General features: G+C 38.7%; 1 protein-coding gene across 1 annotated transcript; it reads right to left on the bottom strand.

The window, feature by feature from the left end:
* Positions 1–141: 141 nt before the first annotated feature.
* LOC5505688 (glycerol-3-phosphate dehydrogenase, mitochondrial) lies at positions 142–18,947 on the bottom strand. The gene is made up of 15 exons (XM_001626385.3): positions 18,627–18,947; positions 13,112–13,185; positions 12,390–12,493; positions 8,563–8,687; positions 7,985–8,082; positions 7,590–7,753; positions 5,067–5,183; positions 4,726–4,927; positions 4,279–4,349; positions 3,862–3,984; positions 3,305–3,618; positions 2,430–2,561; positions 1,706–1,864; positions 1,190–1,471; positions 142–940 (listed from the first exon to the last, which is right to left on the bottom strand). Exons 1-15 carry the CDS (start codon positions 18,720–18,722, stop codon positions 821–823), a joined length of 2,181 nt encoding a protein of 726 aa, XP_001626435.2. The 5' UTR covers positions 18,723–18,947; the 3' UTR covers positions 142–820.
* Positions 18,948–19,021: the final 74 nt, after the last annotated feature.

The following is a 19,021-nucleotide window of genomic DNA, read 5'->3' on the forward strand; positions in this document are numbered from 1 at the left end:
GAAAATATCCATACCCCCCCTTCGCAAATGCTAACTTCTTCGCATGAATACTAATACTGCATACAGCCACTGCATTAGTATAAATATAAGCCATTTTGTTGTTGTTGTTGTAATAATAGTAGGATAGGATTAACAATAAAGTTGCTGTCACACTTCTTTATTGCACTCAAAATCTTTATGCTTACATGATTCCTATCAAATCGAGTTTTGGAGTAAGGGATCTGTTTTGTTGCTCATCTAACAAAAATGTAATTCAGAATACCCTTCACCATAATTCGGTTCCATTGTATAAATGACTCGTTCTATATAATATAGTGTGGCAGGGCATTTTGAAGTTGCTCCTTCCTTTCCTACGTACTCTACCAATTCCCTGGCTGAAAAAAAACAACCTCTCTCCTCACCTCAACCCCCTCTCCGCTTGCGATCTCATGTACATTGTGGAGGGTGAATTTTGAATGACGGCTTGTTTAAAAAATACTTGATAAACCCACAGATCCGTTTTTAGGAAATTTCTAGCAAAAACAGAGAGCAGATTGAAACAGAAACTCCAAAGTATCCTAAAATACCCTGGACTATTCAGAAACCTCTGTGAGCTGTTGTAAGTAATCCTCAGGGGTCGACCATTTGACTTTCGAGGGGGGGACGTTTTTGGGTGCGCAGGAGTTTTTTTCTAAGCATTTGGCATGCAAGAATTTTTTCCAAAATCATCCACCCCCCCCCCCTCAAAAGTCAAATGTTTGGCCCCTTAGTAGGACTGTTTCGCCATTCTGCCAGTCCTAGGAAGGGCATCCGAATTAGCAATGGTCTTTAACTCTGCCTGTTATAATCCGCCACCACTTCTATCCACAGGGATTTGCTGGTTTAAGTGATGGAAATGTCTATCGATGATGGATGCGAATCGATTATTGGCGACTGCTCCTTTCTTGTGGGCGCTCATGAGCTAGCAAAACAATAAATAATGTATCAATAATATACACAGTATAAGGGGTTAAATGTTTGTGTATGGTTGCAAAATCATGATTGGATGGGCATGGATGCAAGGGCGTTTGTGGGGCTATGGGGTTTCGGTGTGGCTTACTTAAGGGGCTTGGTGGTGCAGGAAGAGGTGGGTTCTGGTGGTCTGGGCGTGTATCAGGGACATCATGCAGGGTATTGCCCTAGAGTGTGGTTCTGATGGTTCTCAACTCACCTGAAGGAACTCATCCAGCTCTATGATGCTGTTCTTCTTGACTGACACCTCGTTGATAAGCTCGTGTAGCTGCTCGTCATTAAGGGTCTCTCCAACTTGAGTCAGCAGCTTGCGCAGGTCGTGCACTGTGATAAAGCCCCTCCCCTGCGTGTCGAACCAGCTAAAAACCTTTTTGTAATACTCAACTTCTTGAGGACTAAAATTCACATCTACACGACGCACATTCGTGTGGACATCGAGTCCCATTGCACCCAGGAAGCGACGAGCCTCCTTCATCTCAATCTACAAGAAAAAAAATGAATACTAAGGATTCAGCCTTGTTTCTTGTGTTCTAACCAAGTTTCCTGTGCTCATATATAACCCTGAGATGAAGGTACTGGGTCGAGATGGTTCCTGTGCTGTCACAACTTCTACTCGCCACAGGAAACCCGAGCACATCGTATGGGACAAGGCTGAAGAGAAATAAAAGAAAGTCTACCTGCTTGGGCTGCCTGGGGGGTGGAAAGACTCCCTTACCTCTTTTCTTTGCTTGTCCCAGTTCAACTCCTTGCCCATGATGTCAACAATCCTGGGGATGGCCTCCAAGGCTGCCTCTACATTGAGGAAGGCAAGCCTTGTGCGCCTCGCCAACACATCGACAGCAGTGCATGCATACTCCTGCACAGCGTACTTTACCTGCCGACATCAAGACAAATAATGGAAATAAATACTAATGCTGCAAGGATAATGATAAAAGTCAGCTGACTGACTTGCACTTTTGGTCTTAGATGACATAGTAACCAGGACAAGTTGATCTTATCCTGTGACATTTGGAGTTTGTTCTAGACCACATAATGTTTGATAAATATTGAGTGTCGTTTTAATCATCATTGTAATCAAGATTATGGTAATGACAACAATGATGATGACATTAAGATAATTAATGATAATGGTGATGATGATCACGATGATGACATTCATGAAGATAATGGTTAATGATTACAAATTACTGTATGACAATAATATGGCAATTAATGATGTCAACGGATGATAGCATATATGATTATGATGATGACGAACATGATGATGAAATTAAGGAAGATAATAAAAATGATGATGACATTGATGAAGATAGCAATAATGATGATGACGATGATGTTGATTATGACGATAGTTACAATAATAATAATAACGGTAATAATGATCATGATGACATAAATGATGATAATGATAATTTGGCTGACAATAATGTTGATCTCACCTCTGCCTCAATATAAGGGAAGTCTTCTACGAGTTTCCTGCCAACAACAGGCCATCTCTTTCCCGTTAGATTAGCCATGCGGGCCACTTGTGGTGCTTTGCTGCCGTATGTGCTTGCAAGATTCTGTGCAACCTGAAATAAGCATAGAAATGAACGCAATGATAAAGCATAGAATATATCTATAGAGATGCACTTTTCTAGTTTACTATATGCTTCGAGAGAAGAAACATGTAAAGCAGGGATAGCATTGTGTCACTAAAGCAGTGATAACTAAAAATGGGCAAAAAAAATGCATCATTACATTGAGCATCATTATATGAAATCAAGATTATCTTCCTTACATTTGACTATTGGTGAGACGAGAAATTGATATCAATATTGCTCTGAGGCGACCGCAGGGAGCTGGAGAGCAAGTCTATTCTTGACGAAGATTTGCGATATAGTGTATAAGATGGGAATCAATTCTTCATGTCCAGTAACAGTCATGTGACAAAAACTTTCATGTTTTTCATGTTTTGATCGCATGATTCTCGAAGAGTGTCAAGTTCGGAGTTCTCGATTTTCAACAACCTACAGGACCGCGGTCGATTTCTGGGCATGTACAAATGGGAGTCAATTTTTTCATGTCCGGTTATGAAGTTTCATGTCTGAGTCATGTGACAGCAAAATGAGGTTTTTTTGGCACATTTGAGTTATGCATCCATGTCATGCAGAGAATAATCCACTGAATCACTAAATAAATGTCACGTTTTACAATCGATCAGAATCGCATATGCTCTAGAACTATGTTTTGAAACCCATCATGATCTAAAAATCCTTATAGTGAAACTACCATTATATCAAGTATTGCTAATCAAGGTCCCACTTTCCCTCACCTCTACTTCCACACCGAAATCCTGCACAAGCCTGATAAACAGGTTCTGTGTGAAGCCCTGTCCACCCTCCAATAAAAGCCCGTCTGTCTGGCATCCTCGTGCAGGCTGGAGGTTACATGCTTTGATACATGCATCCACTGTGTCTGTTGCCATTGATCTGTACGTGGTCCACTTGCCACCCGCTATGGTCACCATCTGGCTGTCACTTACGGTGATCACATGGTTACGTGCCACAGATTCAGTGTTCTTAGAGTTGGGGTCCTTCACCAGTGGCCTTATGCCACTCCATGCCGCCAGCACATCGCCACGCCGTACTGAAAAGTAACATTGACAGTAATACGCTTGACTATAATTATAAATCATTGCATGGGGCTACCATGAATGATAAATTCTTTCCTCTTAATACTCTGAATAATCTGTACATGACTTCTCTTAGAATGTTTGGTACCCAACAAAAGTTTTGCACGCTAGGCATCATTGAAAAATCATACCCACCTTGGTTGCACACATGTTTTGGGTTGTTTTGGAATAACAAGATATAAACTAAGAATAGTTACCATCCAGATCTTCACTCAGGTAATGTTTGATTTCATTCAGTATGAACTGGATCTCTTCCTCTTGGGGTTCAGGCTCGTAGGATACCTTGGTGGGTGTGTCTGTGGTACCAGCTATTGTCCGACCTGTTGACAAAACATAATCCTCTCAATCACTTAAAGAAGGCCAATCATGCTCTCTTGTTTTTTGACAGCTGCCTAAAGAACAGGGGCAGCAGGTGATGCATAGTGTCAAGTGAATAGTTTTATTTTACTCTCCACCTGAAACCTTATTTCTGATTCCCTTTGCAGTCTTAGACTGAATTACAGGAAAATATTTACAAACATTCCACCTACAAAAATCGTCTCTTTGACCTTGTAGCTGCCAAACATAGTGTTGTAGAATTAGTAGTGATTTTTTCTAAGGCCAAATGGACTTACCAGCCCATGGTAGAAAGAATATCACACGGCCATCACTTGTAGCTGGGTCTAGCAATCCCATGTCTTTGGGGCTTAAAAAAACATCACATAACATACATAATGCATCACATAGTTGGTAAAAAGATTCAAACTTAAACTCTCACCGATTTTTACCCACTTATTCTCTCACACACAGCCAAGTCCTCCAAAAGTATTAGATGTTTTTCTAGATGTCAAATGACCAGTTTTGGTGGAAATTTGGAGACACTGTTATCTTTCAGATCAAATGGTCTTCCATCTTCATATTTTGCCAAAATCAAGAGACAAAAAGAAGAGAACAAAAATCTTGTTTAGTCAACAAAGAGCTCACACCTTTACAAAAATAAAGTTAGTTTGGGTCTCTTTTTAATCCTGACTGTGCACAACTGAAAGCTTTTCTCCTGAGTAATCCATTTAGTGATTGCTTACCTGTAATATGAAGGTAGAACAATATGTACTCCAGAACTGGGTTGGCAAATATTAGAGACTTGATTGTCATCCATGTGGCGAATGGCATCCGTAAATGGGCCAGTGGCGTTGACCACACACTTAGCATGCACATCAAACTCCTCATTGGTCTGCCTGTCCCTGACACGAGCGCCACAAACTATCTCCTTGTCCTTGCCGTCCTCTGAAAAAGCACAAAAGGGTTATGGCTTCCCTTGAAATTATTGTCACCTTTAGGAATTTTTACTCAACCCCTTATTACTGCCACACTCATTCAGTACAATAAAATAATATTCTGAAGAGAGGAGAATTGTATGGTGTACCTGTTTTTGTAGTTTTCTTGAGAAGAGAGATGACCTCCACATAGTTTGCAGCAGTTGCACCATGACGAACAGCAGTCAGTGCTATAGACAAGTTCATCCGAGCATCATTCTGCTGCCCTGCAATAAACATCAGTGATTTAAATCTACATCATTGTCAGCCAAGGACATTCCTTATGATGAGTGGTAGTCAAGAGCAAAATAATCTAGACTACAGAGTACAGTTATATGCTTTTGTGATTCATTGTTAAATTATACATTTCTAAAAATCTCATACATCTTCATTACTGGGAAAGTATTTTTTCTGTCACATAGAGAGTGAATTATTTTTTTTTACAATTCCCAAACCTGAAGATAAAAAGTCTGACCAAGATTCAGATTCCTAAACTACCAGGGGTACCCTTATTACACAGCCATCTTTGCTTGCCTGATGTATACAGAGTGACCCTACTAGGCCACTTCAAAAGCTACATCCACTTCTACATACCATTAATAATATACACAGCTATTTTTTGGGGGGGGTTCTATTACCAGATGTAAAAGCTAATTTTTGGTTACTCTAACCACTTAATGTATGGTCCTGTTTATATGATGACCATGACCACTTGGCTTGGGGGAGGTACCAGTTTTTACTTGTTCGCCGTTACAAACTGAAGACTTTACAAGGTGTTTACAAGATGTGTATAAGATGTGTTTCTCTGTCTGTTTCTTATTCTATGTGTGACGTTCTAGTGTGCTCAAATGTGTGTGTGTGTGTGATGTTCGATCCTTTCAGGGGTTCAGAACGCACCCATATTTACAGTATATGCTCCAAAGGCGGCATCCCTTAGGTAATCTGACACTGACAGCCATGGAAAGCTTCGAGACACCTACTGATATGGGCTAAGCCAATGTTCGAGGAACAAACTACCCTCCCATGGGTGTGTCATTTTGTTACCCTTGGGCTACTGTGACACGTAATGTTTACTATGTTGCTACGACTTTTGATGTCACACACTAACTTGTTATACTGCTAGTGCGCATGGCAAGCTAAACACATGATTATTATGATTGACAGCATTCCAATCATATTTGCACTCAAAGTCTGAAAACATACTAAAACCTAATTCTACCGAAGGCAAGGTCTGAAGCCTACTTATGGTAAACCGTGTGTGAACTCAGACCTAACTTTCCTTATGTAGTAAACAGATACAGGACCAAAACAAATGCTCAAACTCTGTTCTCAAGTACCACTTAAGACCAAATGGCTAGAATACAATACAGTACAATACAATACAATACAATACAATACAATACAATACAATACAATACAATACAATACAATAAACTTTATTTAACGAGGGTTTCATATTAACCTTTTACAGTTTTATAATATATGGCCCTCCCATATATTACAAGTTTCCCGAGCAAAAGGTCAATCTACTAGAAATAGGAATTGCTTGGCTAATCAATTTCCTTGCGAGCATTTTAGATTTCCCTGTCAAACCCGATAGGTTTATCTAAACAAAATGCTTTTAGTGTTTGTTTTTGGTTAAAAGCGGGTATTCGTACCATGACACCTGGGGAGAAGGGGGACATAAAAGGGGAATAATGGTTGTGATACGGGTAGAGGTAGGTGGCAGGGGTGAGGGCGGGAGGGTCATTGTGGGGATAATGCTATGTTGAGTGGAGATGGACTATAAGGAGTGTACGGGATAGTGATGCAATTGTTCTTACCATGGCGTATAGGGTGAATGGGAAGATTAAGGAGGAGGTAGTGGGTAGGGAGGTATAGACCGGAAAACAAAAAGGCTGATAAGGGGTAAGATGTACATGCTGGTGGAGAAAGAAGTGAGTTAAAATATAATGAAAACAACAAAAGTTCATAAACATGCAAATAAATGTATAATAAATTGCAGTAAATAAGGAATAGAATATTTCATAGAGCTCTTTGAAAGGTTAAGCAGCCTCACGTGTTTTCTAGTACAGGGTTTATCATCAGGAGGTAAGACCAAGTACTAGTCAAATGCGACGGGGGAAATGGAAACTGGGAGCCGGGGGATGCTAGGGGGAGGAGGAAAGATGGAGATACCTAGTAAGGAAAAAGTTCGCATTTGAGACGTGTTTCAAAGTGAATGAGTGGCTAGCCAATTCACCTTACCCCTACACGTCAACGTAAGGCTGCTTTAGGGAAGTGGATGGTGTGGTGTGTTCAAATCAAACCTTCCTTTGTTGGCCATGGACATCATGGATTTTCTCTACCTTCTTAGCTTGCTAGCTGATTACTAAATTTAATTTCTTGGCCTTCTGTGGAGTTCAATATGCTGACAGCCGATCAGTATATAATTTCTAGATGCTAAGTATATCTTCACTACGTGGGTGACTTATTCCTGTGTGACAATATAATATAAATAGCTGTCCACATATTTTGTCCTTTTGAACATGGGGAAAAGCTAATAGCTACTTCTACTAATATAATACAGTAGCTCCACATAATTATTTTGTCCCTTTGAACAAGGGGGGAAGCTAACAGCTACTTCTACATACCATCATAATATATAATAGCTCCACATAGTTTGTCTTTCTTGAGCATGGGGAAAAGCTCAAGAGCTTTGCTTTTGCCAACAAGATAACTGCTCTTCAGGAGCTGGCGCCCAGAGACAAAGTCGTACATCTTAATCCCTGCCCAGAAGTACGGGAGTTGCCACCATCTGATGTCAAAATCAATTATATAAAAATGGGTATTATAAATAAGACAGCATGCATATCATCAATGGATATTCACTGTCTTTAATAAAACAGTTATTCTAGCAGAAGAATTGGCCAATGTTCTGAAATTCTGTCTTCTCTGCCATGGTAAATGTTTGGAACACAATGATAAAAAGAAAAATCTGATTATCAAATCCCTAAAACAATACAGTTGAGCTATAAATAAGACTCACTTATAGACAGGGAGCATGATGGGTAGGGGTGTGGCAAGGTGAGGTGCTATGTTCAGAAGGTTTGCTCTTTCATGAAGGGCTTCCTGTACCAGCTTGTACTGCAAAAACAAACAAAAAGAATGATACACAAAAATATAAGCATTAGTGAGTAGAGGTGGTGTTAATCAAGATAACATGCAACAAAAACATTTCGCAATACTTGACAACATGTTGCGTGTTTTTGAACCCGCTTCAAAAACATGCAAGCCAGAATAACGAATATCTGGAAAGTTATTCTGTATAATGTGTATTTGTTTGGCAACATGTCAGAATGGATACAATACAATGTATCACGAAATTCTTATCCTTAAACCCCTGGACTCACAAAGTTTCAGAGTAGGCAGTGGAGATTGATAAGTAGGGAGTGGAAGTTATTATTGTTATTAGTTCAAATAAAACTTTAATCGACTTTTAAAAAAGTAGCCGGCGCTTGGAAAATATTAGCAGGCAGATCTGCCAGGTACAGTATTTTATTATTTTCATTACTTCTTTTAAAAGTCTTGTAGAAAAAGGCTAAAATAGGGACAGTATATAATCACCTGCTCTCTATCCAAGTTAAAAACAGCTTTTTGAAGATAACGAACACCGCCATGGATCAGCTTAGTGCTACGACTACTTGTGCCACTTGAAAAATCCTCCCTCTCAACAAGCGCTGTACTCAACCCTAGAATTTGCACAGAGTTCATCAGTTATCATGTCTCTTTGAGTAGGAAAGGCTCCCATAATACAGTTATCATATCTCTTTGAGTATGGTACTGTAGGCTACCATGATACAGTAATCATGTCTCTTTGAGTACAGTAGGCTACCATGATACAGTAATCATGTCTCTTTGAGTACAGTAGGCTACCATGATACAGTAATCATGTCTCTTTGTGTACGGTAGGCTACCATGATACAGTAATCAGTATCTTTGAGTATGGTAGGCTACCATGATACAGTAATCAGTATCTTTGAGTATGGTAGGCTACCATGATACAGTAATCAGTATCTTTGAGTATGGTAGGCTACCATGATACAGTAATCAGTATCTTTGAGTATGGTAGGCTACCATGATACAGTAATCAGTATCTTTGAGTATGGTAGGCTACCATGATACAGTAATCAGTATCTTTGAGTATGGTAGGCTACCATGATACAGTAATCAGTATCTTTGAGTATGGTAGGCTACCATGATACAGTAATCAGTATCTTTGAGTACGGTAGGCTACCATGATACAGTAATCAGTATCTTTGAGTATGGTAGGCTACCATGATACAGTAATCAGTATCTTTGTGTACGGTAGGCTACCATGATACAGTAATCAGTATCTTTGAGTATGGTAGGCTACCATGATACAGTAATCAGTATCTTTGAGTACGGTAGGCTACCATGATACAGTAATCAGTATCTTTGAGTACGGTAGGCTACCATGATACAGTAATCAGTATCTTTGAGTATGGTAGGTTACCATGATACAGTAATCAGTATCTTTGAGTATGGTAGGCTACCATGATACAGTAATCAGTATCTTTGAGTATAGTAGGCTACCATGATACAGTAATCATGTCTCTTTGTGTACGGTAGGCTACCATGATACAGTAATCAGTATCTTTGAGTATGGTAGGCTACCATGATACAGTAATCAGTATCTTTGAGTATGGTAGGCTACCATGATACAGTAATCAGTATCTTTGAGTATGGTAGGCTACCATGATACAGTAATCAGTATCTTTGAGTATGGTAGGCTACCATGATACAGTAATCAGTATCTTTGAGTATGGTAGGCTACCATGATACAGTAATCAGTATCTTTGAGTATGGTAGGCTACCATGATACAGTAATCATGTCTCTTTGTGTACGGTAGGCTACCATGATACAGTAATCAGTATCTTTGAGTATGGTAGGCTACCATGATACAGTAATCAGTATCTTTGAGTATGGTAGGCTACCATGATACAGTAATCAGTATCTTTGAGTATGGTAGGCTACCATGATACAGTAATCAGTATCTTTGAGTATGGTAGGCTACCATGATACAGTAATCAGTATCTTTGAGTATGGTAGGCTACCATGATACAGTAATCAGTATCTTTGAGTATGGTAGGCTACCATGATACAGTAATCAGTATCTTTGAGTATGGTAGGCTACCATAATACAGTAATCAGTATCTTTGAGTATGGTAGGCTACCATGATACAGTAATCATGTCTCTTTGTGTACGGTAGGCTACCATGATACAGTAATCAGTATCTTTGAGTATGGTAGGCTACCATGATACAGTAATCAGTATCTTTGAGTATGGTAGGCTACCATGATACAGTAATCAGTATCTTTGAGTATGGTAGGCTACCATGATACAGTAATCAGTATCTTTGAGTATGGTAGGCTACCATGATACAGTAATCAGTATCTTTGAGTATGGTAGGCTACCATGATACAGTAATCATGTCTTTTTGAGTATGGTAGGCTACCATGATACAGTAATCAGTATCTTTGAGTATGGTAGGCTACCATGATACAGTAATCATGTCTCTTTGAGTATGGTAGGCTACCATGATACAGTAATCAGTATCTTTGAGTATGGTAGGCTACCATGATACAGTAATCAGTATCTTTGAGTATGGTAGGCTACCATGATACAGTAATCATGTCTCTTTGTGTACGGTAGGCTACCATGATACAGTAATCAGTATCTTTGTGTACGGTAGGCTACCATGATACAGTAATCAGTATCTTTGAGTACGGTAGGCTACCATGATACAGTAATCAGTATCTTTGAGTACGGTAGGCTACCATGATACAGTAATCAGTATCTTTGAGTATGGTAGGTTACCATGATACAGTAATCAGTATCTTTGAGTATGGTAGGCTACCATGATACAGTAATCAGTATCTTTGAGTATAGTAGGCTACCATGATACAGTAATCATGTCTCTTTGTGTACGGTAGGCTACCATGATACAGTAATCAGTATCTTTGAGTATGGTAGGCTACCATGATACAGTAATCAGTATCTTTGAGTATGGTAGGCTACCATGATACAGTAATCAGTATCTTTGAGTATGGTAGGCTACCATGATACAGTAATCAGTATCTTTGAGTATGGTAGGCTACCATGATACAGTAATCAGTATCTTTGAGTATGGTAGGCTACCATGATACAGTAATCAGTATCTTTGAGTATGGTAGGCTACCATGATACAGTAATCATGTCTCTTTGTGTACGGTAGGCTACCATGATACAGTAATCAGTATCTTTGAGTATGGTAGGCTACCATGATACAGTAATCAGTATCTTTGAGTATGGTAGGCTACCATGATACAGTAATCAGTATCTTTGAGTATGGTAGGCTACCATGATACAGTAATCAGTATCTTTGAGTATGGTAGGCTACCATGATACAGTAATCAGTATCTTTGAGTATGGTAGGCTACCATGATACAGTAATCAGTATCTTTGAGTATGGTAGGCTACCATGATACAGTAATCAGTATCTTTGAGTATGGTAGGCTACCATAATACAGTAATCAGTATCTTTGAGTATGGTAGGCTACCATGATACAGTAATCATGTCTCTTTGTGTACGGTAGGCTACCATGATACAGTAATCAGTATCTTTGAGTATGGTAGGCTACCATGATACAGTAATCAGTATCTTTGAGTATGGTAGGCTACCATGATACAGTAATCAGTATCTTTGAGTATGGTAGGCTACCATGATACAGTAATCAGTATCTTTGAGTATGGTAGGCTACCATGATACAGTAATCAGTATCTTTGAGTATGGTAGGCTACCATGATACAGTAATCATGTCTTTTTGAGTATGGTAGGCTACCATGATACAGTAATCAGTATCTTTGAGTATGGTAGGCTACCATGATACAGTAATCATGTCTCTTTGAGTATGGTAGGCTACCATGATACAGTAATCAGTATCTTTGAGTATGGTAGGCTACCATGATACAGTAATCAGTATCTTTGAGTATGGTAGGCTACCATGATACAGTAATCATGTCTCTTTGTGTACGGTAGGCTACCATGATACAGTAATCAGTATCTTTGTGTACGGTAGGCTACCATGATACAGTAATCAGTATCTTTGAGTATGGTAGGCTACCATGATACAGTAATCAGTATCTTTGTGTACGGTAGGCTACCATGATACAGTAATCAGTATCTTTGAGTATGGTAGGCTACCATGATACAGTAATCAGTATCTTTGAGTATGGTAGGCTACCATGATACAGTAATCAGTATCTTTGAGTATGGTAGGCTACCATGATACAGTAATCATGTCTCTTTGTGTACGGTAGGCTACCATGATACAGTAATCAGTATCTTTGTGTATGGTAGGCTACCATGATACATCTCACATACTGTACCTCTAGTTACGCTATCCAGGGCAACGCCACTACCAGTTGCTCCTCCCCCAATGACAAGTATGTCAAATTCTTTGGTATCTCTCAAATTTTGCAGTTGGCTGGTTCTGGGAAAATACGTAACAGACAAATTACACATTCAATATAAACTTTTGTAAATGTCCCTCAATTACAAATTGTTTTGGTTATATATAAAAACTCTGAAGTCTTTTTTAGCCTAATAGAGTAAGTAAAAAATAACATTTTGGTTTCAGTAAAAAAGCAATAAAAGTCAGGTCTGAAGGCAAAATCTTTTAGTATGAAGCATAGGTTAGAGAAAAAAAAAACATTTTTTGCTAGGTGTTTGATTTCCTAACTTAATGTAACATATTATAAATTAAGTTATACAAATAAAATTATAACTTGGAGTATTTTTTAAGAGAGAATTCATTTAAAATTCAAGCAGCCTATGGCAAAAAATTGTGTTCCAAATAAGATAATTTCCATGATTTTACATAGTTTTAAACTTTGGATACATTCAAATTCAATGTCAATGTTTGCATTGCCATGGAAAACATTTTTCAAAGTTTGAAAGTTATACAGGAAGGCATATAGGGCTGAAATTGACATGGAAAGTGATTAAGAAAAACAGGGCCTTTTGGAGAATTCAAAATCAGTTAAAACAGCTTTCATGTTTGTTAAATGTGACATTAATTTTCCTATGACAAAGCATTAGAAACAATTACCTTGTTGGAAATGGTGTATGGGTCTGTCCTATTTGAGTAGCAATCTCTGCTGCTTCAACAACAGCAAACTGATTCTAAAAAAAAAAAAAACACAATGAGTTTTTTTTTAGTGCCTGTCCATTCTCCTTTCGGCTGAAATGCTTATCTGATTACAGGACCATAGTAGGGGGTGGGGTACTGGGAGCATGTGCCCCTCCATTAATATTTTTAAAAATTTTAAGGTAATGATCAGTAGGGGCGTGGCTGTGCCCCCCAATATGTTCTAAATGTTTCTGTATACTTATAGCCCCTCATCCTAAAATAATAAGCTAACCAAGATGGCTTTATCATCTTCTCTGTGTGCTAGGATCTTGAGGGCATGAGCCACTGTGGCTAATGTAAAGCCAAAGGAATTTACCACACTGATTGGTAATTAGCCACAAACCAGAAGCCAACAATTTAATCAAAATACCTTATTGGTCCATATAATTTCACGAAATCCTATTCCTACAACTTTTAATATTGCAAAATTCAATACCCTTTCCATTTTGTTTCCTTTGTTTTTTTTTTTTGGCGACCAAGACCAAGATGATTAAGAACTGGGACTAGCTGTTGTAGTGAACGGACATGTCCTAAATCGCTCCGGCTTGTCATGTAGAATTTCAAACTCTTCGAGATGATCGAGGCAGAGAAAGAAGTAAAAGCACAAGATGCAAGTACAAATAGTCAGAGGGCAGAAAAACGACGGAAGCGTTCGCGTACGAAAAGCTCGCAAACAGAAATGGAGGACAGCCATTAGGAGTTTGATTGCAACCATGCACTACTCATGGACAAACTAGAGTTAATGAACGCAAAACTCGACACAACTATGCTAGCCATTAAACAGCTAGAAGGAATGAGACCTATAACCCTTTTGAATGTTGACTATAAAATCGTGTCAAAAACAATAGCAACTAGAATATCAAAGCTGCTGCCAGACATCATACACCCAAATCAAACTAGTTATGTGCGTAATCGATATATAGGGCGGACAGGCGCATGATTTTCGATCTAATGGATGTGACGCAAACAGAAGATATCCCTGGAATTGCTCTTTTCTTAGATTTTCAAAAAGCTTTTGATAGCCTTGAGTGGAATTTTATAAGGAAAACATTGAAAACATTCAATTTTGGCCCAGACATAATAAAGTGGTTTAATACATTTTACAACGACATTTCTAGCTGTGCGCTAAACAACGGATATGCCACACCCTTTTTCAGCCTCCACAGAGGATTAAGAAAAGGATGCCCAATGAGTGGGATTCTGTTCATTTTAGCGGCCAAGATTTTAGGAAATGCAATACGAAAAGATGAACAAATTAGAGGAATATCAATAATTTAGAATTCAAATGAACACAATATGCAGATGACACGACAATCTTTGTAGCTGTCATGAAATCAGCAAATCACCTCTTTGTGCTCTTAAAGAAATTCAACAAATGCTCCGGGTTAAAGGTAAATCTTTCGAAATCAGAAGGCCTCTGGCTGGGTAGAAACAGACATTGTCAAGAAACGCCTTTCAGTATCTGCTGGCCAAAGAAATCAGTTTACCACTCAGCATCCATTTTACTTATGATAAAATAACCTTAAAAAAAGAAAATCTCAGTGTTAAACTTGAAAGCATGAAAAAACTCTTAGACGTTTGGAAAATGAGAAACCTCAGGTTAGAGGGAAAAATTAACATTGTTTAAACCTTGGCACTATCAAAACTTACATACATCGCTTCTTTGATATCAATTGACAATGACTTTACGACTGAAGTAAACAAAATAATTTGGTCTTTTATTTGGGACAGAAAACCGCCTTAAATTAAATCAAAAATGATGATTGGAAAAAAATCGAAGCCGGTCTCAACATGCCAGATTTTTCTATTATAAATAAGGCTATCAAAGCAAGTTGGGTCAAGCGACTTTGCACACACGACGAGCGAGAAGAGGAGAGTTGGAAGCGCATCCCAATTTCCCTCCTACAATCCGTTGGAGGAACATTCCTTTTCTATTGTGATTTTGAAATAAAAACATTATCTCTCAATCTTAAACTCCCAAGCTTTTACAAAGATGTGTTAAGAGCCTGGCAAGATTTAGAGCTTATGAGAAGTCATTGGTGTTTGAAGAGAATATTTGGAACAATAAGCAATGTAAAAATTGCAGGAAAATCAATCTTTTACCCAAGCTGGCAAAAACACAGAATTTCTCAAATCAAACAATTCATAAATGAACAACGAATTTGGATTTCAGAAAAGGAGCTAATGTGCTTGTATGGCATAAAATCTAACTTTCTAACACTCTTTGCATTGAGAAAAGCCATCCCCTATGAGTGGAAGTCCCGAATGAAAACAGAACCGCTGCCTCAGAACACAACTGCACCAACTCTAAAAATGCCCACTTGTAGGGGAGCAAGAGAGATTCTCTGTGAAAAGCAGTTCCAAATACCAACAGCCGAGAAAAGAATTATTAAATGTGGTTTCATTTAGGAAAACCTCGCCAATGTCTATATGATCCCGTTTCTCATTACCAGGGACATTCAGGCTGCGAATGTTTCAGTTCAAACTTATTCACAACATCCTCCCATGCAACGCCTCTGTCTTCAGAGATCGTAGACTCTAACAAATGCTGCATTTGCAAAGAAATCCAAAATTTACAGCATCTGTTTGTTGAATGCAAACAGGTTAAGAAATTCTGGAGTGCTTTTGATAATTGGTGGACCGACAAAAATAGTGAAGACATTGCATTAGAATATAAGGATATTGTTTACGGCCTCCATCCAGAAAAAACAGCAAATCAACCACTGAATCTATGCCTGCTCTTTGCAAAACGCTACATTTATGGAGCATACAAGAAAAATGAAAATGTTTATTTTAAAACATATTTGATATATATCTAAACACACAATTAGATATTGAAACAGCTGGCATTGCCAGAAAAATAAAGTTGTGAGGTGTCTAGCTTGCTCGCTTACCTACAGGAAAAAGGAAAAAAAAGAAAAAATAATAATAAAAAAGAACAAGAACAAGAAATTAACAACAACAAAAAAAGAAAAAAAGAAAGAAAGAAAGAATATATATATATATATATATATACAAGAGAAGTATATGACAAAAAAAAAGAAAGAAAGAAGTATTAAAAATGTAGGTAGGCCTTTTTGTTGTTGTTTGTTTGTTTGTTTGTCTGGTACATAACTTAGTGTTAAGCATACTTTATTAAAATATTACATAATTTGTAAAAGTATTGATATTGATAATAAAAAAATAATATTAAAAAAAAGAACTTATGTTTCCTAACTTTTGTGTCACAGCTTCAATGTATGTAATTGTATGACATTTTTAAAATTGAAAATGATTTTGCACCCAAATAGCAAAATTTTGTGGAATATGCCGATCATGTTTTTTCCGAAATTAAGTGCCCGAAAAATATAGTAACAGAATGGTAACCAATAGTAACTGGACATTGTCAAGAATTATCCTCTTAGTGAAAATATTATGCTACCCGGAACTAGGAAACAGCGCAAAACGGCCTGCGTTTTTCCGATTTGCAATTTTTATCAATACTTTATCTTGACTATTAAAAGATAGTGATTCAAAATTCACGAGTATAGGAAACGGGCATTCACCACCGTGGCAAATGTCACCACATGGGGAAGGAATTCGCAGTTTGCAAAGTGGCGAGAGCTTGCATGTCCTTTGTCCTATCTTGTATGAGAAATGTTTTTGTGCTGCAAAAATATTCATGCAAGTTAAGATGTCTTCCATGGAAAACACAACCAGTGTGATTCAAACAAGCAGAGTCAGTCAAGGCATTGTAGAAAACATATGATCACGAAAGGCAGAGGCGACCGTGAGTTTAGACTCAAAGATATAACTTGTAGGCCTCGCTAGCCCAGCCGCCATAAAGTTGAATGAGCTCTCCTGGAACTCCGATTTTAAAGGAGTACATTTGCTGGGACTCGATAACCGCACGTGTGACCTCTTATCGCGCTGGTCTATTGATCCCGCTGCCGCTGTTGCTTTCCACAGAATTTGTTGACCGCGATTCCCAAGCAGTTGATGTACCTCCATCGTATTTCTACTTTGATAAATATTTTTGATCATTTTAGGAGCTTCTCTCTGCACTCTCTAGAAGGAACTCCGCCGCAGTCAACGATTGGCATATGCTACGAGGACGTATAGTAATCTTCGTACCCAGTTTAGATCATTTATTTTGTTTTGTTGTTGCTATGACCTACAGCCCCTTTGGGCTAGCATTGACACTATGTGTTTATACATTCAATTCCTTAGGAGAACCTTATCTCCCAACAGCATGCGCAATTAATTACCAGGAGTGAGACTTTTACATGTCTTGACGTAGAGTGTGCCTTCAATCAGGTATTTATTTTCAATCTAACCTTACGGCAAACCAAGGGCGGTGCCTTTCATTGCCCTAGGGGGGGCACCTCCAGTTACACCGGATTTGTTAGCACACGTTTTGCAAATGCTGAATTTTCGTACTGATTCTGCGCATTGTACTCTTCATTGTGCCTTTTTATTTCCCTTTTATTTACTAGCACGCCTAGCTAGCATTGTGCCAGTGTCTCGTAAACGTTTCAATTTCCAGCTGGATTTAACTCGGTCGGATATAGTAGTTAATTCTTCCGGTTTATTGGTTACATTTAAACAAACCAAGACTACTCAGTTTGGGGACCGACCGCTGCAGATTCCTCTTCTTTCAATTCCGGGGTGCCCGGTTTCCGCATATTCTTGTATGCTTTCTTTCATTCCCGCTCCTCCACGGAGCGCAGCATTTCTTTTCCCTGATAGTTCAGGTGTGTTAGTTCTTCTCACTAAGCGAGTCTTGGTTTCCCAATTTCGTTCTTGTGGAAGCGTTTTGTGGTCATTCATTTCGACGCGGCACTGCATGCTGGGCCTTTAAAATCAGAGTTCCAGGAGAGCTCATTCAACTATATGGCGGCTGGGCTAGCTAGGCCTACAAGTTATATCTTGATGTATCCCTTGAGTTTAAACTCACGGTCGCCTCTGCTTTTCGTGATCATATGTTTTCTACGACTCCTTGACTGACTCTGCTTGTTTGTTTGGCCAGAGGTTTGGTGGCAAAAAAGCTTTGTTTGTCAAATTTTAGTTAGTCATGTATAATTTTCGTTAGCCAAATAAACTTCTCTCTCAGCCAAACATGCAAGCAGTGTCTCTTCAATTTGTTGTTGTTGTCACGGTTGGGGAATTAGGGGTGTTTGCTTAATAACAACTAACCTGTCTTGGGTGTTATTAACTTAAAAGGGAGCCCAAACAGTGTAACCAAAGCCTGGAGTAATATCTTATCAATATTTGTGTTGTTACACAAAGGTCAAGTTAGGGCATTAGACGATAAAATGACATAAAGGGCAATCCAAATAGAGTACTACACAAATCTCCTCAGACAACATTCCAAAGTGAGACGAGAAAGGGGAGACGTCACAGGATATACTTAGTGGTAGCAGAACACACTAGAGCCACTTGATGTCCAACATACCGTCTCTTCCAAGTAGCTTTTCACTTGCCGGTATCCATAAATACCACATCCGACAGTAGCTAGCCCTCCAAGAGCCCTCGCGTAAATGTACGCCATTGTTCAAACGGGGATTTGGGCGAGATGTAATGGAAGGAATGGACCTGAATCACGAAATAACTCCACTAACACATTCTACGACCATTTGAAGAAGCTGAACACATAAAGCTATCGTTTTGCACCGTTTCAATGGAAAATAAACTTATTTTGCTCCTTTTCACTTTCTCCAAATGGGTCCAAATTCCAAATAGCACACGCACTGCATGCAAACCCGAGGACTTTCCGGAAGTAATCGGAGACTAATCGGCTCTCGTATTTGGTCTTGCTGTGGTATCCAAGTTATGAAAGATTTATTTTAA

Source organism: Nematostella vectensis, chromosome 2, assembly GCF_932526225.1.
Source record: "Nematostella vectensis chromosome 2, jaNemVect1.1, whole genome shotgun sequence".
Taxonomy (NCBI): Eukaryota; Metazoa; Cnidaria; class Anthozoa; order Actiniaria; family Edwardsiidae; genus Nematostella; species Nematostella vectensis.

Excerpts from the sequence above, each read along its gene's own strand:
- LOC5505688 (XM_001626385.3), bottom strand. The coding sequence starts at position 18,722 with ATGGCGTACATTTACGCGAGGGCTCTTGGAGGGCTAGCTACTGTCGGA. Across the intron at positions 8,083-8,562 it reads TTAACTTGGATAGAGAGCAG|TACAAGCTGGTACAGGAAGC; the intron begins GTGATTATATAC and ends TTGTTTTTGCAG. Across the intron at positions 1,472-1,705 it reads GGGACAAGCAAAGAAAAGAG|ATTGAGATGAAGGAGGCTCG; the intron begins GTAAGGGAGTCT and ends TTTTTCTTGTAG.